The sequence below is a fragment of the Arachis stenosperma genome, chromosome 10 (assembly GCF_014773155.1).
Source record: "Arachis stenosperma cultivar V10309 chromosome 10, arast.V10309.gnm1.PFL2, whole genome shotgun sequence".
Taxonomy (NCBI): Eukaryota; Viridiplantae; Streptophyta; class Magnoliopsida; order Fabales; family Fabaceae; genus Arachis; species Arachis stenosperma.
The window spans coordinates 126,107,459-126,135,008 of NC_080386.1; the positions used below are offsets into that span (position 1 = coordinate 126,107,459).

The window sequence follows — 27,550 nt, forward strand, 5'->3', positions numbered from 1 at the left end:
CGGGTGAATTAACTCTCACCCGACCTTATAGAGGTCGATCACAACAATACAAGTGCAAATCTACTTATCTAAACAAGTAACCGACTCCTATAGTTTTCCCTATCCCTCTAGAAAGAAAATCTTAACAACCTTCCTAACCAAAGGGAAATAATTACCCACCACTAAAGGTGAAACCACTCTAAAAAATTATTATTGACTCAACGTCTACGTTTATAAATATCGTGACACCCTCAGGTATAATTCGAATCCAATCTACTAAAAACTTGCCTAAAACCCTTGCTAACTTAAGCATCGGAGTCCTTTGTAGGTATCACCCCCGCCTCCTCATGAGGAACTTGGACAGTGGCACCTCAACACCAATAGACGTCGAACACTGTCCCAAAAGGAGTCTGGACTTCATGTTCAAGCGCAAAGCAACCTAGTTTCAGGTTACTCTCAAAATAGTTTGGAAGTTTAATTTTTATTTATTTCACAATTAGATATTTATTTTTGGGTAAAGTATACTTTTTGTCCCTGAAATTTATTAAAATTTTTAAAAATACCCCTAAGTTTCAATTTGTTTCAATTTTGTTCCACAAATTTTTTATTTACATCAATTCTATCCCTAAGAATTAACAGTGTTCAAATCACTAACAGATGTTAGTGACGTAGCAAAAAATGGGTTCTAATGTGGCAACTGGTATTTGAGTCATTTAAAAAAATTAAACAGTAAAAATCCGAAGCTGAACCTTAAACTTCTTCTTCTTCTCTCTATAAAAGCAAGGAAGGAACCCTAACCCATGGCTTCCCAAGGCTCTACATCATAAAAAAAAACAGTAACCGACGACAAACACTTACATGCAACTGTGGTGAACCCCCTATATTGAGATGGTCGAAGATACCAGAGAATTTCGGTCGAAAATTTTGGGGTTGCGTATACTATGATGTAAGTTTCAGTGCTTTATGACTTATGACAATAGTGTGTTAACCTAATATGACTTATGTTGCATATTGGAAAGGAGTGCACTTTCTTTGCTTGTGTACATGGAGTTACAGAAACACAAGAGACTGACGTTGCAAGATTGAAGATGAGGATTTCTACCTTAAAAGCTAAATTAGCTTATGCTAAATGCAAATTGTTTGTGGGTGTCATCTTTGGTGTTGTAGGTTGGTTTATGGTGATTTTTATATTTTATTTGTGGGTGAAGGATGAAACCCATTTGAGGTTTGGGTATTGATATGTCTAGAACTGTTGAAATTAGCACAAGTAATAGTAGTGTGGGCATTTGTAATCAATTTTAAAAGTGTACTCAACTCGAAAACTTGTTAATATAATTGTTCCTGAAGTTTATTTTATGTTTCAAAAATACTCCTTGAATGATTAAAATAGTTTGAATTTAAAATTGGCATTAACACACTATTGTCACCAATGATCTTAGATAATACAAATAAACTCAAGTAATGAGAGACAATCTCAACAGTGCATTAATGAAAAATGCATAAAAAGATCCATTATATTAGTCATTATAAAAAAATAACATAAGCCATTATCAAGATGATCCCTTAATAACATAAGTCATAACCAAGATGATCGCTAATTAACATAAGTCATAATCAAAGTGATCCCTAAATAACATAAGTCATTGGCAAAATAATTCAATAACAACGGACTCCATAACACTCCATCTATCTTTGTCACACCAATCAACTGTTGTCACCTAACCATCAATCTACTCAGTTTTATCCTTACCACTACAAAATCAATCCCTGTGATGAACTCTAATACTGAAATCATTCATTCCTACCATTATAAAAAAAATTTCAGAACAAAGTAACTAATCATTCAAAAAAATAGAGCACGCCCACACGTGACATTTTCACAAAAACAGAGCATTATCAACTGAAACCCTTAATTCCTCACTGCAATAAAATCCTAAATACCAATCAAAAGTGATAAAAACAAACTAAACCCTAATCGTTCAAACAATGCATTTTCAGAATGAAATGGTTGCCTACCTCGTTAGAAATCTTGATCAGAATGGCGCTACCTCGACCTTTCACAATAGTTGTTTCGTTGGCGATCGGTGGCTGGCTGGCTACAGAGGTGTCTTCCTTGTCTCGCAATCGGCGTTCTACTCCATCTTCCTCGCCATCTGCTCCTCGCTGGCGATGAAGGTCTCTGCTCCCTTGTTGTCAAAGAATGAATGATGTCACAGTTACTCTGAACCCTAGTTTAGAATCATCGCTCAGCATTGACAACGTTGCCACCTGCGTCCTCCTGCAACATTGTCGTTGCATATTGAAGAGAATGACGTGACGTTCTCCTTCCTCCAAGTCTGTTCGTGTTCGTGTGACTATGTTCTCTGGCTTTGTTTTCTTCGTGGCTAAGAAGAGAAAATCTGAAAAATCATTTGAAAAAGGAGAGACAAATGATTATTCACACAAGGGTATTTTGAACATTTCACTCTCCTTGTCACATCAGACATCTTATTTTGTCATATTACTAACATCTGTTAATAATTTGAACGACGTTAACTAAAAGGATAGAATCGATGTGAATCGAAATTTTTTAGAATAAAATTAAAACAAATTAAAACTTATGGGTATTTTTAAAATTTTTAGTAAATTTTAGGGGAAAAATATATTTTATTTTTTATCTGTAATTTGTGTCAACAAAATTACTAGTAACTATTAGCGGTGGAATACCTAATTTAAATTCTTCAGCACTAGGTGTCTAACACCAAATAATTAAAAGGGGAAAACCAACTTGATGCACTTAAAAGAATTTATTATTTTTATAGTTTTCAATCATATACAAAAGACAAATGAAATCCATAAACTGCATAAAGTCAATAGACCATTATTGGCTGATGAAAGATTGTTGTTGTTGTTGAAAGAGTTTGCTAAGCAGGATTTTCTCTTCATCATGAATTCAGCATGGAATTGCTTATGTATCATAATAATGTATCCAAAACGCAATCGAAAATTGAACACCGTGAACCATGCAATTACTTGCACTCAAGTCATGTTTATAAACTGAAATTACCAAAATAATCATATTATATATATTTTTAGAGTTAATATTTAAATTGGTGCCTATCTTAATTTTCTCCTTATAAAATATTTAAAATCCTTATTTCAATTTTACTTAAGGTTTTTAAAAGTATTTTTAAAATTAAATTGAAATTAAAAAAATTTAATTGTCACATTAGATAGTCATTAAAAATTTCAATGTGACAGCTATTAATTTATCTCAATATAGTACTAAAAAGTAAAAACAGAATAAAAAACTAATAGTGAATTACAGAGATTAAGTTATTGCTAGAATCAAATTGAATAAACTGAAAATTTAAAAAAATCAGATTGAGCTACCAATATAACTTAAAGAACCAATATGAGTATTATGTTATGTTTATGTTTATATAACTCCAAGTTATTATTAGCATAATATATATTCTGCCCAAAACTAAACGAGCAAGTGTTATTAACTTATTATTATAATAATATTTAAAAAAAAAAGTTAAGATAACAGACCAACCAAGAATATGAATCTCAATATATATTGTGTGCGGTGCGAGTCCTTTAATTTTCTTTAGATTCTCTGCGTTCTCTACAAGCTACTCTCACTGAATAAAAGGACAGAGAGAATTGTTGAATTTGGAAGAGTCATAGAGCATAGAAGAAGCTGCGACAATTAATGGAGGCTCCGCAATCTGTTAAAGTTATAACGGTGTCACAGGACGGAAAAGGAGACTACCGGACGGTGCAGGAGGCGATCGATGCAGTGCCGGTAGGCAACACTCGCCGGACGGTGATCCGGGTGGCCCCGGGAACCTACAGGCAGCCTGTTTATGTGGCGAAGACAAAGAGGTTCATCACGCTCGCCGGCATATTCCTTGAGAACACTGTTCTAACATGGAATAACACTGCTGCAAGAATCCAACACCACAAAGTATGTTCATGTTTTTATTTTTATTTTTTTCCAAAGTTAGGAATTTCGAATCGGCGACCTTTATGTGAGTATGGCGAGATTATCTCATTTGAATTATAACTCGCCGACCGTTTATGTTTTTATTTGGTGCATGTAATCATATGTTATATAATAAATGTTATCCGTACAAGGTTTTTTTTTTTTTTAAATGAAGTCTAACCAAATTGAATAATAAAATTTGAATGAGTGACATAATAGTAATAAGAATGATTTTTTGTTGATGTTCGACTAAATTAGTTGGATTTAGTTGAGAACAAATCTTGTATCTAGATATACAGCATTACTCATGTTATATATTTTTTGAGTGAACATTCAAATTAGCTATATCAATAAAATAAATAAATAATTCCAAAAATTAAAATTATTTTACATTATCATTGCATAAAAAATTAAACTCACACAAAATAAAAAATTGATAATATTTTAGCAAACAGTTTGGAGATTAAATCTTAATCGACACATTAAACTTAGGGCAGTAACATAGATATCAGGGATATCAATTTATTCATCATATCAACTATATACTTGTGGGGACATATTTGAATGTGATGCATCCAACAAATCCTTACCTTTTTATGTTGTATTATGCGGTTGCAGGGTGAAAAGGTGGTAGGAGGAGGAACGTTTGGTTGTGGCAGCACCATTGTGGAAGGTGAAGACTTCATTGCTGAGAACATTACCTTCGAGAATTCTTCCCCTCAGGTAATCACTTCCTCTGCTTTTAACGAGTAAACTTATTATGTGAATTTGAATAGAATTTTAATTATAAATATGAAATTGGTTTGTTTATTATGAAATTTGATTATAAATATGAGATTATAATTCATAACCAAAGTGTGAGGTTGTTTTTGGTGGAAGGGTTCAGGGCAAGCTGTGGCTATGAGAGTAACAGCTGATCGATGTGCTTTCTATAATTGCAGGTTCCTTGGATGGCAGGTCTCTCCACTCTTTTATTTAGCTAGTACTTTATAGTTTACAAGGTTCTTTAATTTAGATTTTCTTTTTCTTTTTCAAAATTTTGTTTTCTAGTCAAGTTGACATGTTATATTTTTTAAAAAGTCTAGGGCCAGCAACTTTATTAAATTCTGTCCAACATGTAACTAGCAAAAAAAATGAATAATCTCATACTATTGGATAAAATCTCACACCATTAAAAACATTATTGATGACTAATTGATGGCTACAAATCACAAATGTTGTTGACCCCTAGCACTCCTTATTTTATTTCAATTTCATTATAAAAATTTTTAATTGGGGACAGCAACTTTTGTGATTTGTAGCTATCAAATAGTCATCAATGATATTTTAATGGTATGAGATTGGTGTGAGATTTCATTCAATGGCTTACTTTTCTTTGCTGGTTACATGCTGGTAAGAGTTTAATAGAATTGCTGGCCCCTAAACTTTTCCTATAAATACTTTTATAAGAACAATCTTCAATACAAACAAATAAATATAATTGTCATGTATTATTATTTGATTGATCATAAACTTTTTGAAATAGAGATACATTTGATACAAATAAAAAAATTTTGGGATAAAATTAAAACAAATAAAATTTAAGAATATTTTTAAAACTTTTAACAAACTTTAAAAATAAAAAATATACTTTATCCAATTTTTTTTGAAAGAATTAGAACCAATGCTAATGTGTTCTTAAAAAAAAGGAAAAATAAAAAAATATCATAAATCCTAAATTCTAAATTTTAAAATCTAAATCTTAAATTTTAAACTCTAAATCATAAATCTAAACTATTAATATAAAATATAATAAATAAAAAACTAATATTTATTTAATTAACAAGAAATGAACGGTTCATAAAAAGCATTTAAGAATAAGTAAAAAATTAATCCTACTATAATGTGATTCTTAATTTGAACAGAATTATCTTCTGTAAATTAAAAGATATTTATGACTCAAAAATAAAATAAAATCATGCTACTATTCATTAACCTCACTCTTATCATATTTTCTTAGAGTATCTTACATGGTTCTTTGTCATGTTGATATGCTTAATTAGGGAGAAAAAAGAATTGATAATTCTCAAATAATCCATCTTTTACTTAAGAGACAAAATTCTTTGTAAAAATCCTAAAGTAATTTCATTGTGGGAAGTGGTCTTTTTATTATTAATAGTTTATTGAACTATTGACCCTTTAATTTATAGCCTTTTTTTTTTTGCTGAAATAATTATAACAACTTGAATTAAACAAGTGGGTTAAATTAATGATTTTGTTTCATAATTATGATGCAGGACACACTGTATTCACATTATGGCAAACAATATTTTAGAGATTGCTACATTGAAGGAAGTGTGGACTTCATTTTTGGCAATAGCACTGCCCTCTTGGAGCATTGTCATATCCACTGCAAATCTCAAGGCTTCATAACAGCACAGAGCAGAAAATCTCCACATGAAACAACTGGTTTTGTGTTCCAAAGGTGTGTGACCATTCTCATCTATCTTTCTTTCTTATTTTTCACTAGAGGTTCTAAAAATTTTACTTGGGAAATAGGGTTATTAGTTTCCTTTCCTTTCCTACACTTTATCATGTTTTCCATAGAATAATGCAAATTGTGTTTTTACTTGGATACTTTAGGTTAATACTTAAATTCATCGTTCAAAGATTATTCATTTTTTTAAATCGGCTCATTACAAATTAAATTAGTTATATTAATCTTTAAAAAATATAATTATGAGTCAAATTAATTTTTCTGTCACTTAGATAATGATGTGTCACATTAAATGTCACGTGACATAATGACAAGACAGATCAATACTATATGTCATAAAATAATCGTGTAATGTATTATATTAATCACATGTGACATGTCATTTAATATATCATAAATTTATATAGAGTTAAATTAGTCCAAAAAAATTTCGTCAAATATAAAATAACATCCTTATATGAGCATAATTTTACTACTATCATAAAATCTACTTCAATACTAATATGATAGTCTCATATTCAAAGCAAGGTCTAGACCCTCTAAAAGCCCCCCAAAGTTCCACTTGATGAGTTATAGAGCAGCAGCATTCTTAAAGAGACTAAATAATTTAGCTGAGTTTTGGTTGTAATCCTTTTAAGTTGAAGAAATATTTGCATGGCAGATGTGTTATCACAGGTAATGGGGGAAGGGAATATGCATATCTTGGAAGACCATGGGGACCCTTTGCAAGAGTGGTCTTTGCATTCACTTATATGGATCCATGTATACAACTTGCTGGTTGGAACAATTGGGGTAAAGCTGACAATGAGAAAACTGCTTGCTTTTTTGAATACAGGTACTTCTCTTCTTTAAGCCCTTTCATTTGAATGATCTATAAAATCCTCTATCAAAAAAGAAAAACTAAATACAATCTAAATTGTCGCATATATATGACTAATATGTCTTAGTTGCAACCGTTTACAAAATATTTATGGTAAATGCTACCCTACCCTCTCTAAAGTAACATGTAAGTTACCCTCTCTAATATGTCATATTTTAATTGAGTGTTTATTTTAACCTGAGTTACTTTAATCTCATGAGAGTTAATATCTTGGAAGACGTAACGGCTAATAAGACGGTGATACTTAGGAGACACAACGACGACGACAAAGGAATGCGGATGAGTAAACGCAATTAGAGAGAGTTGGAATACTTTTCTGGAAGAATGATTTGGGAAGAGAAAACAAGACACCCAATGAGACGGTGATTCTTGGGAGGCGTAACGACGACGATGAAGGAGTACAATGGGGAGGAGTAAACGCAATTAGAGAGAGTTGGAGTACCTTATCTGAAAGAATGATTTGGGAAGATAAAATAAGATAGCCACCGTGATGTTTGGGAGGCGTAATGAAGACGACAAAGGTACCTTTTCTAGAAGAATGATTTGGGAAGAGAAAACGGAACACCAATGAGAAGCAACGACGACGAAAGAGTGGAGAAGGTAACTCAGGTTAAAATAAACACCCAATTAAAATGTGACACATCAGAGAGGGTAACTTACATGTTACTTTAGAGAGGGTACGGTAGTATTCACCAATATTTATGACCTACTAAATTAAAATTTCAAAAATTTTGAATATTAGTTAAGTTGGTCCTCCCTTGTACAGAATAAGATATTTCCATCTATTTTATTTTGTACTTTTTCTAGAGATCAAATTAATATTTGAATGCGATACAGGTGTTTCGGGCCGGGTTATTGCCGATCAAAACGGGTCAAATGGGCCAGAGAAGAAGCAGAACAGTTCTTGCTTCATAGCTTCATTGATCCAGAAGCAAATAAACCTTGGCTTGCTCAAAGAATGGCCTTCAAGGTTCCATATTTTGCTTAGAAATAACAATATCACTGATGAGGACAACACTTTTTTGACATGAGACTGTCTCAAATACTTGAATAAGTATCTTGAATTTTGAAGTGCTTATCAATCTCAATTCCACATATAAAACAAGATATCATATTTGACTAATTTTATAGTGCCTTTCACTTGGTATTTAACATTAAGTTCTGTTAAGTAGACAACGGCGGTGTGAATAACGTGAACAATGAGCTACACTTTCAGGCTCAATAACCATAAAAAAGCATCCCAACCTAATTACCCATCTTTATTTTCACTCTTACCTTTTACTTCCACTAAACCCTAATTTCATCCTTTCGAGCATTGTCTCCTCTTGTACCGCTGCCAATGTTGCTAGTCACAAAGCTTCTTTGTGCCGCCGCCACTACGCTTCTACAGTGCGCCACCGCCGCCACCTACATGGTTTGCCGTTGTTGTCCAACGCCGCATCGCTGCCTCTCCTTCCATGCCGCGCCGTTGCGTTTCTTCCACTTCCCTCACGCACTGCTGTTCATCATTTTTTGAAGCCCGCAAAGCGCATACCTCTTCCTCTATCTCGTAGCGCTGGAATCTTCGTTCCGCCACTATTCTGACGCCGCATCTCTGACCAAGCCTTCACGCCGCGCTGTCAAGTCTTTCCTGCCTTTCATTGCACGTCACAGGTCTTTGTTCACTCCATATGTATACAATAGGTTAGTATATAGTTAGGATTTTATGTTACAGAGAATGTTTCTTTCCTCATTAAATTGGTTGCTTCTTTTTATATGCCATGAATGTTTCTTCCTATGCATATAGAATATTGGATGTTTCTTTTTATATATACTGGATGTTTCTTTCCTATGCATATCAAATATATGATGTTTCTTTTCGTATACATTAGGGTGTTTCTTTCTTCGCTATACTGGATGTTTTTTTAACACGCACTTCGCGTTATATCTCTCTCCGGCGGTGGCGGCAACGGCAACGACGAACTGTAGAGGCGGAGACAGAACGTGGTTTGAAGGTGTGTTTAGAAGAGGTTAAGTTGTCTAATCCTAGTTATTCAAATTCAAAAATCTTATTATTCATAATTAAGTAAAAATTTGATTTTTGAAATTAATTTAATATTTTTTAATCCATTATTTATATTATTCACAACAAGCATTATCTCTGTATATTTTTTTCTAAATACTTGTCTAATTTATTTTTTATAATAAATTTTAAATATTTAAAATTTAAAATTTTTATATTTTTAAATTTAAAATTTTTTATTTTTTTTTTCGGACAAGTAGACAATAATTTTAGGTACCCTAGCAAGCATATATTTATTGGTGATCTCAATTTAGTGAGTAACTTTATTACTTTACGCTTCTATGCACGTTTTTTATTTAAACCTTTTATCAAACACTAAAAAGTATTTGAGGTTAAAAAACGAATGATGATTATGCATGTTGGTTAATGATTTGACGAGACAATGATGGAATGCATGTGATGCAGAAACTTGAACTAAGATTGTAGGATTAAGTATTTTTTTTCATAATGTTTTGGGTCAAAATTTAAATCGTCTTTAATTTTTTTATTAATATCATTCTCAACATTTCAAAACATTATAAAATCATCATTTTTCTAATTCTTAGGTCAAAATACTCATCATCATCGTCTCTTTTCCTCGCCTTCTTCACTCCAATGTTCACCTCACTTCACTACTTACATCACATCTACTGCCATTTACATTGCTACAATTCCATTCACTATAAGAAACACGTCGAATAGCAGCAGTTTTTTAGGGATTTGCGGCAGTTTTTAACCGCCGCAAAGCGAAATTTCAGCAGTTCCACAAATATTGCCTATTAGGGGGTGGAGATTTGATTTTGCGGCGGTTTTGAAAAATCGCTGGCACAACCACAGCAAATCGGATAATTGATTTTGTGATGGTTGCAGAACCGCCGCTATTTGGTAAATAGGTTTTTTAAAAAAATTGTGACAGTTTGAAATTGCCACAATCTGCTATATAAAATTAAAAAAAAATTCTGAAGGTTAAAATACTTTAAAATAATCCATAAAGTGTGCATTACAATATCAACTGATAATACTAAATTGAAACTCAAGAGAGTCATTAGATAGAATTAAATTATTCTAGCCACAATTCAAATTAGAACATTCTAGCGACTAGCATCAATATAAGGCCTCAAGGAATGCCAATATTCATAGTATAGACAGGGTGTATTAGAGGTAGAAAATCTAAAACAACCTTTGAGTCCATTAAAGTCATTAGGTCACGCATATTTATAGAGGAGGTGTATTCAGCATTTCCAATTGGACCTAGAAAGTGAAAAAGGAGAAAAGTTAAGGAAGTTCAAAATTAGAGAATAAGTGACATTATTGATTATCTTATTTTTTATAAAATAAAATTTAAAAAAAAACTTGAAATGCAGATAGACAAAAATGTTATAGTTGTATACCTTTTAACTTAATGGGAGATGCAATCATCCCAAAAATTCAAGGGAGGTCAGAGATACCAAAATTCAATTCCCTATGATAGAACTTCTGCATAAAATTAAATCAAATCCTGCAAAGGTGATAGCAAATTGTTTCACCAAATTACATCAGCTTGTTGAGATTGATTTTAATTATTTTATTTAAAAAAATCTCAAATTTATTTTACAGTCGTTTTTAATAAATCAAAATGACCAACATTACAACAAATGGCTAATATTATAAACTTACTTTTATTATGCAGGCATAAGGGTCTCTACCCTTAGCATGATGGCACTCGTCCATTATTAAAAGCTTAATCATGTCAAGTTTGAGAAAATTGTGCCTCAAACTTCTGAGCAATATAACTAGAGTAATGACAAGCACTTTAGACATTCAAAAGAAAAAGTATTGTTGATAATAAGTTAGTAACCACTTTCAAGCTATGCAACAAACAAATATTTCAGAAGCATCACACTTAAAAGAACAAAAGATGCATGTCACACTTAGAAAAACTGAATATTGAAACTTGGAAAGTCGGTAGTCTTCTTTTTCATTTTCTTTGAACATAGAGGCTTAGGCTAAAAACCATCTAGAAGGCAGAACTAGAACTAGAATTGACTACAAGAACAACATGAATGCTACTAACCTTGTCACCTTTTTAATTTTTTTTTCAGGCATTAGCTACTAAACTAGTTGTATTTCTAGGCTTGTGTAATACATTACAGATCCTTTGCCATCAACAACAACAACCAAAAAAATAGTGTATTTCTTTTTTCATTGCCAAAAGGGATAAATTACCATAGAAAAATTAAGCTTTAGAAATGCAAAAACAAGAGCATACAATAGTTTAATAATACATCTCAAATTCTTTTCTTCTAATTCATAGGCCATGGAGAATCCTAAATCAAATGATGTTAAAACTTAACAAGCAATGCAATACTTAATAATGTAAGAATGAAACATGGTTCAATTGATAAAAAAGAAACTCCTAAAAACACATAAGATAGAGAATCTTGTAGCACATTACCATCTTGAGAATCAGTATATACAAAGACATGACATGAGTCTCAGCCCAAAAGATTCTCAAAGACAACAACAAACAGAGGTCACATTTCTATCTTAGAAAAAGACATAGTTTCTCAACATGTTTCTTTTTCTTTTTCTTATTGTACAAAATAAATTAAAACATCAAAATATAATTGAATATGGTTAATGGACATGTTGAAAATGGACATAAACAGCTAAAATGGACATAGCTTGTTAGTTTTATAAAACATTAGAACTTCAAGCACAAAGAGCACGAAACAAAATTGTGTTATCAAAACCAATTAAAGGCATCTTTACCATCCAATACTCATTCATCGGGACAAAAGCTCTTAAAACTAATAAAGAGGGACAAAAAAAACTTACTAACCTTTTTAAAATGCAAGTAATGTGAATCAATTGTTAAAAAATTTGAAGCACATAACTTGAGTTCAACAACCCCTAAATTCATATGATCAATCGCATGATCAAGCAGCAAACTTTATCTATTTCTGAAACAAATTTCCAAAAATGAAAAGCACCCATCATTAATAACCTAGCAAAAAGCATATGTTTAGGATGTGAAATTGAAGTTATGAGAAATGTTAGTGGAAATTTCTGTTTACATCTTGATAGAGAAGGAAAGAGGCATAAAATGAAAGTTAGAATTGAGAAATCCTTGAAACCTAAGTTGAGAATGAGTGAGATTCAGAAGTGGCACACTCTCCGAATCAGAGTACTTGTTCTGCCGATGGAGTCCAGTGTGCGAACTTGTTATTGACAGTGGTGCTCTCAAGCTTCTTGTTATTTTACTTTTTCAAATCACACCAAAGAAAAAACATAAAAAGGAAAAAAACACTAACCAGAGTCCTCGATAACGGAAAGGAAGCACGACAAAGAGATGACGGAGCCATGGCAAAGCGGCAACAAAACAATTATTGGTGAAGGACGATGAAGAAGCAGCCATTTCGTGCAACTAGTTGTGCCGTGTGAGAAGAAGAAGAGGCAGGAAATTGTCAGCTTCCAAGATAGAGGGGCAACAACGACGAGGACGTCACATTGAGTGATGATGGTGACGCCACAGTGAGAGACAACGGATTGGTAAGGGTTTGTGGGAGAAAGAGGATTTGGGGATTAGGGTGTAGAGGTTCTAGAGAAGTCTCGAATTAAAATGGTCTTTTAGGCTTTAGCATCTGTTAGGCTAATTTATCATATGCTGCTGTGGTTGATAAAACCGCCGATCAAATCGCTGCAATCTTTCAACTTAGCGATGGTTAGATAAACCGACGCTAAGTGGCCGCCGCAATGCTCCACCTATGTTATAGTGATTTTTCACTCACCACCACACCTGCACACACTCTTATCACAACAATATTCATTCACTATTGCTCCCCGTAGTAAAACTGGAAGTAAGAGAGAAGAAAAATTGGAAGGAGAAAAAGAGGGCATGACGAATGTTAGAAACAAGAGACTGTGAGAGTAATCTGAAAAATATATTATGTGGAGTGTGATCAAAGGTACAATATACAAGGGATATTTATAGGTGCTAAATAAATCAGAGTAATAAAGGTATAGAATCCTATAATTAATATACAGATATACTATATAAATATAGACGATACTAATTGGTCTAAATTGATGCTAATGATTCTCTAACATCCCCCCCCCCCTCAAACTCAAGTGGGAGCTAAGGATACCAACTTGAGTTTGGATAACAAAGTCCAGAAACGAGTTGGGTGATGAGCTTTCGTGAAGATATCAGCTGTCTGATCCAGTGTTTCAACAGCAATGAGACGAACAGCATCAATAAGGATACGTTGCCGAACAAAGTGACAATCAATCTCAATGTGTTCGGTGCATTCATGAAACACATCATTATGGGTGATCTGAATAGCACTGCGGTTATCACAAAAATAATCAGTAGGGGACGACTGAGGAGCACCCAGATCTTCGAGAAGCCAACAAACTGAGATAACTTCAGCAGTTGTCTTAGCGAGGGCACGGTACTCAGCTTCTGTGCTTGAGCGAGCAGTGAACGTTTGCTTCTTAGCACGCCAAGAAATGAGAGCATCGCCAAGAAACAAACAGTAACCAGTAGTAGAACAACGATCAGTTGGATCACCAGCCCAATCAGCATCGGAGTAAGCCTGAAGAGACAAAGAGGAATGGGCAGAAAAATAAAGGCCATGAAATAGAGTTCCTTTGATGTAGCGAAGAATGCGAAGAACTGCCGCATAGTAAGTAGTACAAGGAGATGACACGAACTGGCTAAGTACATGAACTGGATAGGCGATGTCTAGTCGGGTGATAGTTAAGTAGACGAGACCGCCAACTAACTGTCGATAGAGGGTCGGATTATCCAAAACAGTGCCATCCATAGGGGTAAATCAAACATTAGGCTCAAGAGGAGTAGACTCAGTGCGACTATCTGTAATCCCAGCACAAGCAAGAAGATCTGAAGCATACTTAGCCTGGAAGAGATAGATTCCATCATCGGTGGAGATGACCTCGAGACCAAGAAAATAGCTGAGAGAACCAAGATCTTTCATCTCAAATGTACGGTGAAGTGAGGCCTTGAGATCAGAGATACCATCAACATCATCCCCAGTAATGATCATGTCATCAATATACAAAAGTAGAAAAACAACTCCATGTTTGCTTTTATGAATGAAGAGGGCAATCTCATGAGGGCTAGAAGTAAAACCAAGACTGCATATGGTAGTGCTGAACTTGTCAAACCATTCACGAGGAGCTTGCTTAAGTCCATAAAGTGCCTTGTGAAGGAGACAAACCTTATTAGAAGGACAAGAATATCCCGGAGGTGGTTTCATATAGACTTTCTTTTTCAAATCCCCATTAAGAAATGCATTCTTCACATCCATCTGACTGAGAGACCATTTTTTAACCGCGGCAATGGCAAGAAGAGCTCTAACAGACGTAAGACGAGCGACAAGAGCAAAAGTCTCTTCATAATCAATACCATACTCTTGCGTACAACCTTGAGCAATCAAGCGGGCCTTGTAACGATCAAAAGAGCCATCAGAGCGAGTCTTGATCTTGTATACCCATCTACTACCTACAACTTCCTGATCAGAAGGAGGATCAACTAAATCCCAAGTGTGTACTTTTTCAAGTGCCTATATTTCTTCCTGCATTGCTTGTTGCCAATTTGGGTTTGAGGAGGCTTCTCTGAATGACTTAGGTTCATGTTGATGAAGGATAGTAGAAAAGCAATGATAATCAAGAAGATGAGGAGGTGGATTCCTTACCCTAGAAGAACGAGCGGGAGGAGGAGGCATGACGGTAGGAGCAGGATCATCGTCCGGTTTAGAATCATCGGGAGATGGAGAAGGCGGAAGAACAGAAGGTTGTGGAGGGTCACTCGAGATAGAATCTGGAGAATCATCACTAGGAAAAAGATCAACATTGGGGTTAGTAAACAAAGGTGACTGAGTAGTAGGAATGAACTCAAAGGATGAAAACCGAGAAAACATGTGGTGCTTGATGCGTGAGCATCTTATCTATCTTTTCCTAGTAAATTTGCATCTAAATTGTCGAGTTTAATTTATCTTAATTACTAACCGGCAAGTGCACCGGGTCGTACAAAGTTTTTGGCGCCGTTGCCGGGGATTGACTGTGATTAACAACTATTAGTTGTTTGATTGTTTAGATTAGGCATTTTAATTTTAATTTTAATTAAAAATTATTTTATTATTTTTCAAAAAAAAATTTAATTTTAAATTTTCCTCGTCTCTCGTTAGCACCCGTATCCCCCATTTTAATTTTTTTTCATTTAACGTTTGAAATTTATTTTTAAAACCTGCGTCCATTTTTTATTTTTCTTTTTATTTTTATTTTCTTTTATTTTCATTCTATTTTCTTCCGTTATTTTTTTATATTTTATTAGTTTTATTTTATTTCTATTTTTAAATTTAAAAAAAAATAATAATAATAAATAAATAAATAAATTTTTTTTATAAATAAATAGCACTAATATTTTTCTTAATTTCTGAAATTAAGTTTGGTGTTACCTATTTATTATTGTTTTTTCTATTTATTTATTTATTTTATTCAATATTTTTATCTCTTTACACAGGTTACCTCACTGGGAATTCTCTACACTCTGACGTAGAGATTCCCATTCTTTCTTGTTTTCTGGTTGTTTATGCGTAGGAACAGAGACAAAGAACATCTCTTAGACTTTGATCCTGAACCTGAAAGGACTTTCAGGCGGCGTTTACAACAAGCAAGACGTTACAAGGCTACAGAATCCACTATGGATCCCAATAATAATGCTAATGTCAATATGGCAAATCCGAATGGGGATGATCAACAAAGGAGAGTGCTTGGCTCTTATTCTACCCCTACTACGGATCTTTATGGAAAAAGCATTGTGGTGCCCCCTATTGCTGCGAACAACTTTGAGTTGAAGCCTCAACTGGTCACCCTGGTGCAACAAAACTGTCAGTATCATGGCCTTCCCCACGAAGACCCAAATCTGTTTATTTCTAGTTTTCTGCAAATTTGTGACACCGTGAAAACAAATGGAGTAAACCCAGAGGTGTACAAATTCATGCTCTTCCCGTTTGCTCTGAGGGATGGAGCAAAATTATGGCTAGATTCTCAACCAAAGGACAGTTTGGATACTTGGAACAAGGTGGTTACTGAGTTTCTCACAAAATTTTTCCCACCAAAGAAGCTGACTAAGCTTAGGATGGAGGTTCAGACCTTCAGACAGAAGGATGGTGAAACTCTGTATGAAGCTTGGGAGAGATACAAGCTACTGACTAGGCAATACCCTCCAGACATGTTCTCCAAATGGACACAAATAGACATCTTTTATGAAGGCTTGGGAGACATGTCCAAGATGTGCCTAGATAATTCTGCAGGAGGTTCATTGCACAAGAAGAAGACACCGGAGGAGACTATTGAGCTTATTAAATTGGTTGCTAGAAACCAATATTTATACTCATCTAACAGGAATCTTGTGAACTCTGAGGCTCCTCATAAGAGAGGCGTGTTGGAAGTAGATGCTGTTAATGCTCTTCTTGCTCAGAACAAGCTGATGTCTCAGCAAATAAATCTACTTACTCAACAGATGGGTGGTATGCAAGTCTCAGCTATCAACACCCAAAATCCACCACAGGAAGTCTCCTATGACATGGCAGGTAATTTTGTGTAAAATGATAATTATGATTATGCTCAACCTTCCTTTGAACAGGTGAATTATATGGGGAGTGGTCCTAGGAATCCCAACAATGATCCATATTCTAAGACATACAACCAGGGATGGAGAAATCACCCAAATTTTGGATGGAGGGATCAACCTCAGAGACCTCAGAACTTCAACAATAATTCTCAGGGCGGTTTCCAATAGAACAATGATTTGGAAGCAATATTGACAGGTTTTAGACAGAAAACCAGAGCCTCCATCAAGAACCTGGAGATTCAAATGGGTCAAATAGCCACCAGAGTTAATGAAATTGATCAGAGGACCACTAATAGCCTTCCTAGTAACACAATTCCAAATCCAAGAGAGGAATGCAAGGCTATCTCTGTGATAAGTGGACAAGTGACAAGTACAAAAGCACAAGTTATGCAGGAAACCAGAGCCTCCATTAGAAATTTAGAGGTGCTAGTGGGCCAACTGAGCAAGCAATTACTTGAGAGGTCTGCAAGTACATTTCAAGGTGATACAGTGGTGAACCCAGAAGAAGATTACAAGGTTATTCAATTGAGAAGTGGCAAATTAGCTGGGTCTGAGACCAAGGCCAATGAAGAGCTAGTTGAAAAGGAAGCTCCAGAGGAGAAGAAGGAAGAAGAAGAGCACGCCCCTCCAAAGCGTGCAGACAACCCTTTCCCAGACTCTCTTGACACTTATCCTACACTGCCAAAGGCTCCTGAGTACAAGCCTAAGATGCCATATCCTCAGAGACTTCAAAAGGAGACCAAGGACAAGCAGTTCTCAAAGTTCTTGGAAATTTTCAGGAAATTACAAATCAATATTCCTTTTGCTGAGGTTTTGGAGCAAATGCTTATCTATGCCAAATTCATGAAGGAGTTGTTGTCAAAGAAAAAGCGTTTAAAGGGAGATGAGACAGTAGTCCTGACTAAGGAATGTAGTGCTGTAATTCAGAATAACTTGCCAAAGAAGATGCCAGATCCAGGGAGCTTTCAAATTCCATGCACCATTGGGAGCACAACCTTTGAGAAAGCCCTATGTGATATGGGGGCAAGCATAAATCTAATGCCCTTATCTGTGATGAAAAAGCTGCAAATCCAAGAGGCACAACCCACAAAGATAGCATTGCAGATGGCAGATAAATCTATGAAGCCTGCATACGGATTAGTGGAGAATATCTTGGTCAAAGTGGGTAAGTTCTTCCTCCCAGCAGACTTTGTGATTCTTGATATAGGAGAAGATGAGAATGCCTCTATAATTCTAGGAAGACCATTCCTAGCCACTGGAAGAGCTCTGATTGATGTAGAAGTGGGTGAATTAGTACTTAGAGTGCATAATGAGCAACTGGTCTTTCATGTCTTCAAAGATATACATCCAACAGGTGAAGAAGAGATGTGCATGCAGGCTGAGCTTATTGATCTAAACCTTCAAAAACTGCCTGATGATACACAGCAGAATCTGCAGATCAAACCTCCCTTGATAACAGTCAATAAAATCCCTCCTGACATCAAAACTAAGTTTGGTGTTGGGAATGCATCATCTACCAAGGAAGAGGTTCCCAAAAAGAAGAAAGTACCCAGAGGATGGAGAAACAAAAAGATCCCCACTGAAGGTTTCTCCCCAGGAATGAAGGTGGTGTTGACCAGCAATCCAGCATGGGTTTATACAGTAATCAGAATCCTCTCTCTGGAACATATTGAGCTGCGTTATGGAGACACAGGAAAGAAGTTCAAAGTAAGGGGTGAAGAGCTGAGCCCCTATGATCCTCCTCCTTAGAGGAGCTGACCGTCAAGCTAGTGACGATAAAGAAGCGCTTGTCGGGAGGCAACCCGATAATTTCGTATCCTTCACTATTTTTCGTAATAGTTTTTTCTAGTTATTTTATTTTTATTGAGTTCTTACTAATTTTCTGATCATGCAGCTATGTTCTCCCAGGAACCGAACACCTCAAGCTAAAAAAAAATGCCATGCGATGCGACCGCATCAGCGACGCCTCCGCGTCGCAAGGAGAGAAAAAAAATAATAAAAACAAACAGAGAGTCACGCTGGAGCATGGCTGGAGGCGTGCCAGTGGCACAAATCGCCCCACGTGACCGCGTCGCTGACGCGTCCGCGTCATGTGGGAATATTAGCCTCCCACGCGGCCGCGTGCCCTGATTTTCGACGTAAACAGGATGCACAACCAAATATTGTGCTGGAATGGTGCTGGCTTGGTGCTAGATGCATAATCCCTATCACGCGAACGCATCGCCGACGCGTCCGCGTCATTCCCTTCTGAAGCCACCCACGCGATCGCATGCCCCACACGATCGCGTCACCCCAAATTTGGCAAATATATCAATTTGAATAGAGAGTTGTGCAGGCGCGAGGCTGCCCTCGCGCTAGTAGCATAAACAGGGTCACGCGACCGCGTCAACCTAATTAAAGCGCAATCACGCGAACGTATACCCCACGCGTCCGCGTCGCTTGCGCCACCCAGTTTTCTTCCTCTCTCTCCCAATCCTAATTCTCTCTTATTCTTTTATCCTTTTATTTTTCTCTCCTCATAATATTTGTCTCTTCTATTTTCAGTTCTTATTTGCTTGAGGACAAGCAAACCTTTAAGTTTGGTGTTGTTGGACGCTGCGCTTATTGGTTTTCTGGCACAAAAGGGAGGTGAATCATCTTAATTGAGGAGCACAACCTGAAGACTAAAGCGACAGCTAGGATAACTAAGGTGGTTGAGTTCCTTTCATTTTTATTCCTCCTTTCTTTTTCTATGTTATGTTCCGGTTTTCTGCTATTTTACTTTGTCTGTTGCATGATCTTTTATTAGTTAGAATCCTAGGATTAGTTTTCTTTTAATTGTTTTAATTCTAAAAAGATGTTTCATGTACCACTCACTGAACTTGAATCTAAAAAGAAAAGAAAAAGAAGTGATGTATTGCATGAGAAATTGAGTTTAATTTTAAGAATAGTCTTATTTACTTAAATGTGGTGGTATTTTCTGTGATTTTTGAATGCATGATATGAACAGTGCATATTTAAATTTGAATCAAGTGATGTTGATGTATAAGGAACAGGAATTTAGAGAATTATTATGACTTCTCTTAAATAAACAAAAATTTAATCCTTGAAGCAAAAGAAACAGCAAAAGAAAAAAATTATTATATAAATAAATAATTAATAATAAAAGCAAGGTCCAAGGCTCTGAGCATCAATGACTAGGAAGGTCAGACATGATTAAAAGTTCAAAGAGTTGTTTCCCTAGTCATATGCTTGTGGTGTGACTGTATCAAGTAATCTTTGAGATAGAATACTTAGAGTTAAGATCAATTACATTTAACAGAGTATGCCAAAGGCTTTGAGCACCACTGTCTGGGAGTAATTAAAAGAAAAATCAGAACTCAAAGAGAGTTTCCCAGTTAAGTGCTTGTGGTGTTTCTGTGTCAAGTAAAGCTTGAGACAAAATATTTAAAGTCACGGCTAGGCTCAAGGTGCAAAACACCAAAGAAAAATAAATTAAAGTAAATTTTGCTGTGTTCAAGGATTAAACTGAAATGTAAAGATCAGAGAATTCATAATATCATCCGGATTCTAATTCTGAATGACAATAACATTCTTGATTCAAAGGAGAGTGAGATGCCAAACCTATTCAGGATTACAGTTATAAACCCCACTATAAAAAGAGACATGAGCTTAATCGAACTCTCATTCTCATGCAAATTCACATCATAAGCTTATAATAGTTTTGGTTGGTTGAGGACAAGCAACAGTTTAAGTTTGGTGTTGTGATGCGTGAGCATCTTATCTATCTTTTCCTAGTGAATTTGCTTCTAAATTGTCAAGTTTAATTTAGAATTAATTATATTTTAGCCACTATGGATGCTATTTTGAGTTTTGTGGAATTTTATTTATTTTAGGTAGCATTCGGAGGGATTTGATGAAGTTTCTGCAGAGAAAAAGAAGAAACCAAAAAGATGACCAGCGAAGACCGACGTGAACGCATGGCTCACGCGACCGCGCGGAATGGAGAAATCGCAATGACGCGATCGCGTGCTTGACGCGAACGCGTGGACTGGAATCTGCACAAATGACGCGAACGCGTGGACGACGTGGACGCGTCACATGCGCGATCTGCAAAAATACAAATGACGCTGGTTACAAATTTTGGGCTGTTTTGACCCACTTTCCAGCCCAGAAAACACAGATTAGAAGCTGCAGAATGGACAAATCAATTGGTCCCCAACCATCAACTGAAGATCTGTTAATTAATTCGAATTTAAATTCAAATCTTATCTTTTAGGAAAAGATATTATTTTTAATTTTTTATTTTAAACCTATTAGGATTAGTAATAAATAGAAACTCTGTACATTTAGGCAGGTACCAGATTGTTACCAGAACCCTTTTTTTTTCTTCTCTGAACCATGAGCAACTAATCCTTCATTGTTAAGGTTAGGAGCTCTGTCTATTTGTAATGGATTAATTCGTTTGATCTTTCTAATTTATTCCATGCTTTGATTTATATTTCAATAATTGTTTTCGCTCTTTATTTTATGAATATGGGTGGAACGGAAGTATGACTCATGTTCTAATTAAGTTCTTGTAAAACTTGGAAAAGCTCTTTACTTGAACAACATCTTGGAAACATATTATCCTAAATTTTAATTATTTGGATTTAATGGGATACGTGACATATAATCCCCTTATTTTTGGGTAATTAGAATTTTTGTAGCATATAAACTGAAAATTAATTTTTACCCTCTAATTGGAATTAACTGACCAAGGAATTGGCAGTTAATGAATTTTAGAGGAGACTAGGAAGGTCTAAGGAATTAGGGCCTAGTCACATATAGTTTGCCATGAAATTATATCTTGCATGATTAAATTAGTTAGTAATAAAAAAATTAATCCAGAAACATAGATAACTCTGAAACCTTAACTATCTTCTCATTATATTATTCCCAACTTATTTATTTGTCTGTGTTTAATGCCCTTTGAATACCAAACCACTCTTTTCTGCTTGCCTAACTAATTCTATCCAACGCTATTGTTGCTTAATCCATCAATCCTTGTGGGATCGACCCTTACTCACGTAAGGTATTACTTGGTACGACCCGGTGCACTTGCCGGTTAGTAAGTGTGGGTTAATAAAAATCGCACCAGTGCTCCCAGAAGACAATATGACAAGATATACGAATACGTTTGGAGAGAGGTTCCCAACAATGATAACCCTTGTGTTCAGTGCCATAACCAAGGAAACAACACATACGAGCCCGAGGTTCAAGTTTACTATGTTCATGAGGCTGAAGAAGAACAAAACATACACAACCGAAAACTCGAAGAGAACTATAATCTGGGGGGTATGATAAAGACGCTCAAAGGGAGTAACATTACCAAGAACAGAAGAAGGGAGTCTATTGATAACATGAACATTAGTAAGAACAGCTTCACCCTAAGTACGCTCAAGACACGAAGAAGAAAGGAGCATTGCACGGACGGAGTCAAGAATGTGACGGTGTTTGCGTTTAGCTCTACCATTTTGTTGAGACGTACCAGGACAAGAAAACTCTGACAAAGTATCCTGTTCTGCAAGAAAGGCTAAGAGTTTGGAATCACGGTATTCTATAGCATTATCACGTCGAAAAATCCTAATGACCTTGGAAAACTGAGTTTTAATCATAATAGCAAAGTTGATATAGATTTGAGGTAAATCATGGTGATTTTTCATCAAATAAACCCAAGTAAAACGGGAATAATCATCAATAAAAATGACAAAGTATCGAGCTCCGCCCATAGAGGCAGTGGGAGCGGGGCCCCAAACATTAGAGTGAATGAGATCAAAAGGAGAGCAAGCAAGAGATGAATTATTGTGAAAAGATAAAGCAGGTTGTTTGGCAGTTTGGCAAGAAATGCAATCAAAAGATTCATTTGGAACCTGACCTAAAACACCCTGAGACAAAAGAGGACGCAATTTTCCTAAGGAGGTGTGGGCAAGACGTTGATGCCATAAGTGAAGGGTAGAGGGAGAAAAAGCAGGACAAAGATTTGGTACAGGAGGAATATGAAGATTCTCGAGTTCAAACAACCTTCCGACCTTACATCCAGTCCTGATGATTTGTCCCGTCTGAGGATCTTGTACATGACAGCCAGAAACGGAAAAAGTGACTTCAAAACCCAGATCAACAAGTTGACCAACAGAAATAAGATTGAAGTGTAATTTGGGAATATAATAAGTATCAGGAAGATTAAGAGTTGACTGGGATATAAAACCCTTCTGTGTTGCATGCAAGAGGGAGCCATTTGCAGTATTGACAAAGGGTCCATTTATAGTGGTAGACATGGACGAGAAAATATTACGCAACGGAGACATGTGATTAAAGCAACCCGAGTCAAAGTACAATTTAGAATTACTTGGAGGGATCGATAAAGCAGCATGGGTATTACCAGAAATAGAGAGAAGACGCTGAAGAAGAGATGCAATATCAGATAGAGAGACGGGAGACGAGTGGAGTGGATCAGGACGTGGTGGGTGAGTAGGACAGGCAGTAATTAAATGTCCTGAGAGCTTGCAATAACGGCAAAACAGTTGTGAACAATGGTAGCTAATATGACCTGTCTGGTGGCATGTGCGACATTCAACAGAAGAACAGTCGGCGAAAAGGTGCCCAGAATGGTTACAGTTTCAACAGATTTTACCCTTTCTATCAGTGGCAGCAAAAAATCTGGCTTTTCCATGATAGTGGTCACAAGGATCAAAGAGAAGAGAGAAAACGGCAATTTCAGAGCAGAAAATGAGAAATCGGAGTACAGAATTGGAAAGAGCTCACCAAAAAATCTTAGGGAGGGTCCTGCTTGTCTGCCACATCAGCAGTAACGTCAGCGCCACGTCAGCGAGACAATGACACGTGGCAGCACATGAGTGGACAAGAGAGACACACTAGCGGTGAGGTGGAGTCGTGGGTCGGGTCGGGTCGTGGATACCAGGGATGGCTTCGTTGCGACACGTGGCAGCACCAGGAGCGTGCGATCATCACCAAGATCAACGGCTGTTGTAGCTTCTAGAATGAAACAATGGAGGTGGACAGCGAACTTCCGTCGGCGCATCCGGGGGCTGCTGGCGGCGATCTCGAAGGCGTTGGAAAGATGACGAAACGAAGAACACGATGATGCCAAAGGTGACGAACCAAAGCATCGAAAACAGATCGAAAAACGAGAGCGAAGAGGCACTGTCGGAAAGGAAAAACAAGGAGGCTAGGAACAGAATTTCATTGAAAAAAAACTTTAGGCTCTTGATACCATGTTAGAAACAAGAGATTGAGAGAGTAATCTGAAAAATGTATTATGTTGAGTGTGATCAAAGGTACAATATACAAGGAGTATTTATAGGTGCTAAATGAATCAGAGTAATAAAGACATAGAATCCTATAATTAATATACAGATATACTATATAAATATAGACAATACTAATTGGTCTAAATTGATGCTAATGATTCTCTAATAACGAAGAGGAAAGTCGATGTTGTCACTAGTTTATTAGAGAGAGAGAGAGAGAGAGAGAGAGAGAGAGAGAGAGAGAGTTGTTGCTAGTTTATCAGAGAGAGAGAGAGAGAGAGGGCATGCCGAGGAAGAAGGTCGATGTTGTCGCCAGTTTATCAGAGAGAGAGAGAGAGAAATTGCTGCTGCTTGGTCGCCGCTGCCGTTGGGTCACTATTGCCATTGGAGTCAGCCAAGTGTAGGTATTATCTACCCCTTCCATCATCGTCATCAACAATAACAACTCTCCCTACTCAAATCTTCGCCACTCCACCTCGGTCCTGTTTGTCATTGCTGTCAAAACGGGATGGAGTCGTCCCCGAAGGAGAATGTCAGCGAGCAACGGTGTCCTTTTACGCTAGCGATGCTTGCTTCTTCTTCTTCTTCTTCTCTTTTTTTTTCCTCTTCGTTCTGCACCTCTTTCTCTGTTCTTTTCTTCATTTTTTGTTCTCTCTTTCTTTTTGTTTGTGCATTTCATTTGTGGTTGCTGAAAGCAAAAAAAAATGAGGGCGGAGAGTGAATTTGAGGTTAAGGATATTTTGATCCAAAAATTAGAAAAATAATGATTTTATAACGTTTTGTAATATTAAAAATGTTATTAATAAAAAAAATCGAAAACGATTTTAATTTTAACCCAAAACATTAAGGATGAAAAAGTACACAACCTGTCGTTTTAAGAAATTAGTTAAAATACTCTATAAAAAAGTATGTGTCAATTTAATCTTCTAAATTGACTCTAATTTTTAGAAAAATAAATTAATGAATATGATTTTTAAACGACCATTTTAATTATTAACATCAAATTATATTCCTTTTGTTTAGAATGAAATTTTTTCAAAGACCGTCGGAATATATTTTCGTATATTAATGATGATGAAATTTAAATTTAAGACTTCGTCTTTGTTACCAGAAGGCTTTATTATTACATAAATTTAATATTTAGAGATAAAGAGAAATAAAAAATAAATAAAAGATATCAAAAATAAAAAACAGAAACACAGATTTTTTTCTGAGTAGTGACAACATAACTCTAAGACAAAAAATATTACGACACAATTCCGTTTAAATACAATCAAATTGTCTTAGCCAAAGATTTTTTTTCTCCTTTATATCTTTCTCTACAATTATACGCATGGTTCTGAAAACCGGACCGAACCGGCCGGTTCAACCGGAAAAATCGGGAACCGGTTACTTAACCGGTCCGGATAACATAGAAAACCGCTTGGCAAAAAATCGATGAAAAATCGGTCGAACCGGCGGTTAACCGGTGAATCGGAAAAACCGTCCAATTTTTTGGCGGTTTAGTGGTTTGCAACTTCAATGCCGAACGACGTCGTTTTGGTTTATAAAAAAAAAAAAAAAAAAAGGGAAAGGCTTACGCCAAAGTCTCCTAACTTAACCCTGTAACCACTATGCCACTAACCCTTTTTTCCCATTTCTTCCCCTTTCCCATAACCTAATCGGCGCCAGCCTCCATTCACCCACCAAGGCCACCATTGCCACCCACAACTATCCACAGCAGCCGCGACCACCACCGGCCGAGCCCGCCTCCTCGTCGCCGAACGTCACCTAGCCCGCCTCCTCATTCGCCACCCACAGCCATCCACAGTAGCCGCGACCACCACCATAGAGCTACCACCACCAATCGAGCAGCCCACCGCCACCGTATCCCGCAGCCACCGCGTCCTGCAGTCCACCGCGTCCCGCAGCCACAGCAGCGACGGGTTTGACCACCACAGCCTCTACCGTGTCGTTCTCATCGCCGAGCTCGCCTCCTCTATCGTTGCCGTTGCTCGCCGCCGGTAAGTAATACATGTATATTGAGCTCGCCTCCTCTGTTATTCCTCCTCGTCGCCTTCTGATCTTCTGTTCATGATTTTCTGATTTATTTGTTTGCCTGAGGTTATTTGTTCATGGTTAATCATTTATTTGTTTGCTGGACTTCATGATTTTGGTTGCTGAATTCATGATTTTCTGAGGTTATTTTGGATTCATGATTTTTAATTTTCTGAGGTTATTTATTTGTTCATGATTTTCTGAGGTTATTTTTTATTTTTGATTTTCTGAGTTAATTGGTCACTCCCCTCTGTGTAGTTTGCTGAGTTAATTCATCACTCTCCTCTGTGTCCAGTGTTCCCTTTCTCTGAATTATTTTTTATTGTGGAGTTTGCTGAGTTTGCTAATTTTGTTTGCTGATTTAGTTTGCTGAGTTTTCTAATTTAGTTATGCTGTGGAGTTTGCTGATTTAGTTTGCAAATTTTGTTCATAATTTTTCTTATAATCTCTAGTGAAGATCTTTGGTTTGTTATACATATTAAATGGTTATATTTTTTTCAACTTTTTTCCCATCTAATTTTCAATGATTGTGATAAAGTCATTAATATTGTTACCTTGCCTTTTATTCAATGCAGAGGCATGTGGTGGACTTTTATGTATCTGATTTTCAATCTGGATTGAGAGCTTTGGTTAAAACAAGCTATGGTGCCAGGGTGACCCCTTATGTCGATGATTCTATTGTAATTGATGTCAATCCAGCCAATAAAGACATGTCCCCTGAGTTTTTTCGATAGTTAGGGAAGAAAAAGCTTTCTAGTGACAATCGTATAATGCAGTTAAAAGAAGGGTAATGTAATTTATCTTATTGAAGAGTTGAAATTTTTTGGGTAAAATTGGTGTAAAATGAAGCACTTAATCCTGGCATTTGTTCTTGAGAAAACTTTGTTTCATTCTATAAAGATATATGTCCTTAAGTGAATTATGCTTCTCGTTGAGTAATAAAACTTTGATTTTGATTTTGATTGATATGATCGTTGCATGTTGTTGTGTAAATGGAATCAATTTGGGTCATGCCTTAGGGAAATGGTTGTTTTTTGTTATGAACTTTGTTGATTGAAATTGTTTGTGAACTTTTAATATTAAATTATGAATAATTTATGATGTAAAATTGTGAAATTTTAAATTTTATTAAGTTAGAAATTATTAAATTTATATATTCAAAATTATATAAATTTTTTAATAATTTTATTTAATATTTAATTAAATCGGTTAAACCCCGGTTGAACCCCGGTCGAACCA

General features: G+C 35.9%; 1 protein-coding gene across 7 annotated transcripts; it reads left to right on the forward strand.

Annotated features, from left to right (window-relative positions):
- Positions 1 to 3,605: 3,605 nt before the first annotated feature.
- Positions 3,606 to 27,244, forward strand: LOC130954254 (pectinesterase 31-like). 7 transcript variants are annotated; one of them, XM_057880987.1, is made up of 8 exons: positions 3,606 to 3,931; positions 4,568 to 4,672; positions 4,829 to 4,906; positions 6,226 to 6,413; positions 7,087 to 7,260; positions 8,143 to 8,275; positions 19,530 to 19,674; positions 26,887 to 27,244. In XM_057880987.1, exons 1-7 carry the CDS (start codon positions 3,677 to 3,679, stop codon positions 19,542 to 19,544), a joined length of 948 nt encoding a protein of 315 aa, XP_057736970.1. In that variant the 5' UTR covers positions 3,606 to 3,676; the 3' UTR covers positions 19,545 to 19,674; positions 26,887 to 27,244. The 7 variants fall into 7 exon arrangements, with proteins under 7 accessions (XP_057736970.1, XP_057736971.1, XP_057736972.1 ...); XM_057880988.1 differs by lacking the exon at positions 8,143 to 8,275; XM_057880989.1 differs by lacking the exons at positions 8,143 to 8,275; positions 26,887 to 27,244 and having other exon boundaries at positions 19,530 to 21,442.
- The last annotated feature ends 306 nt before the right edge of the window (positions 27,245 to 27,550 follow it).

Bases quoted from the DNA above. Each gene is read 5' to 3' on its own strand.
- LOC130954254 (XM_057880986.1), top strand. From the start codon at position 3,677: ATGGAGGCTCCGCAATCTGTTAAAGTTATAACGGTGTCACAGGACGGA. The intron at 6,414-7,086 runs GTGTGTGACCAT...TTTGCATGGCAG, and splicing joins ACTGGTTTTGTGTTCCAAAG to ATGTGTTATCACAGGTAATG. The intron at 7,261-8,142 runs GTACTTCTCTTC...AATGCGATACAG, and splicing joins GCTTGCTTTTTTGAATACAG to GTGTTTCGGGCCGGGTTATT.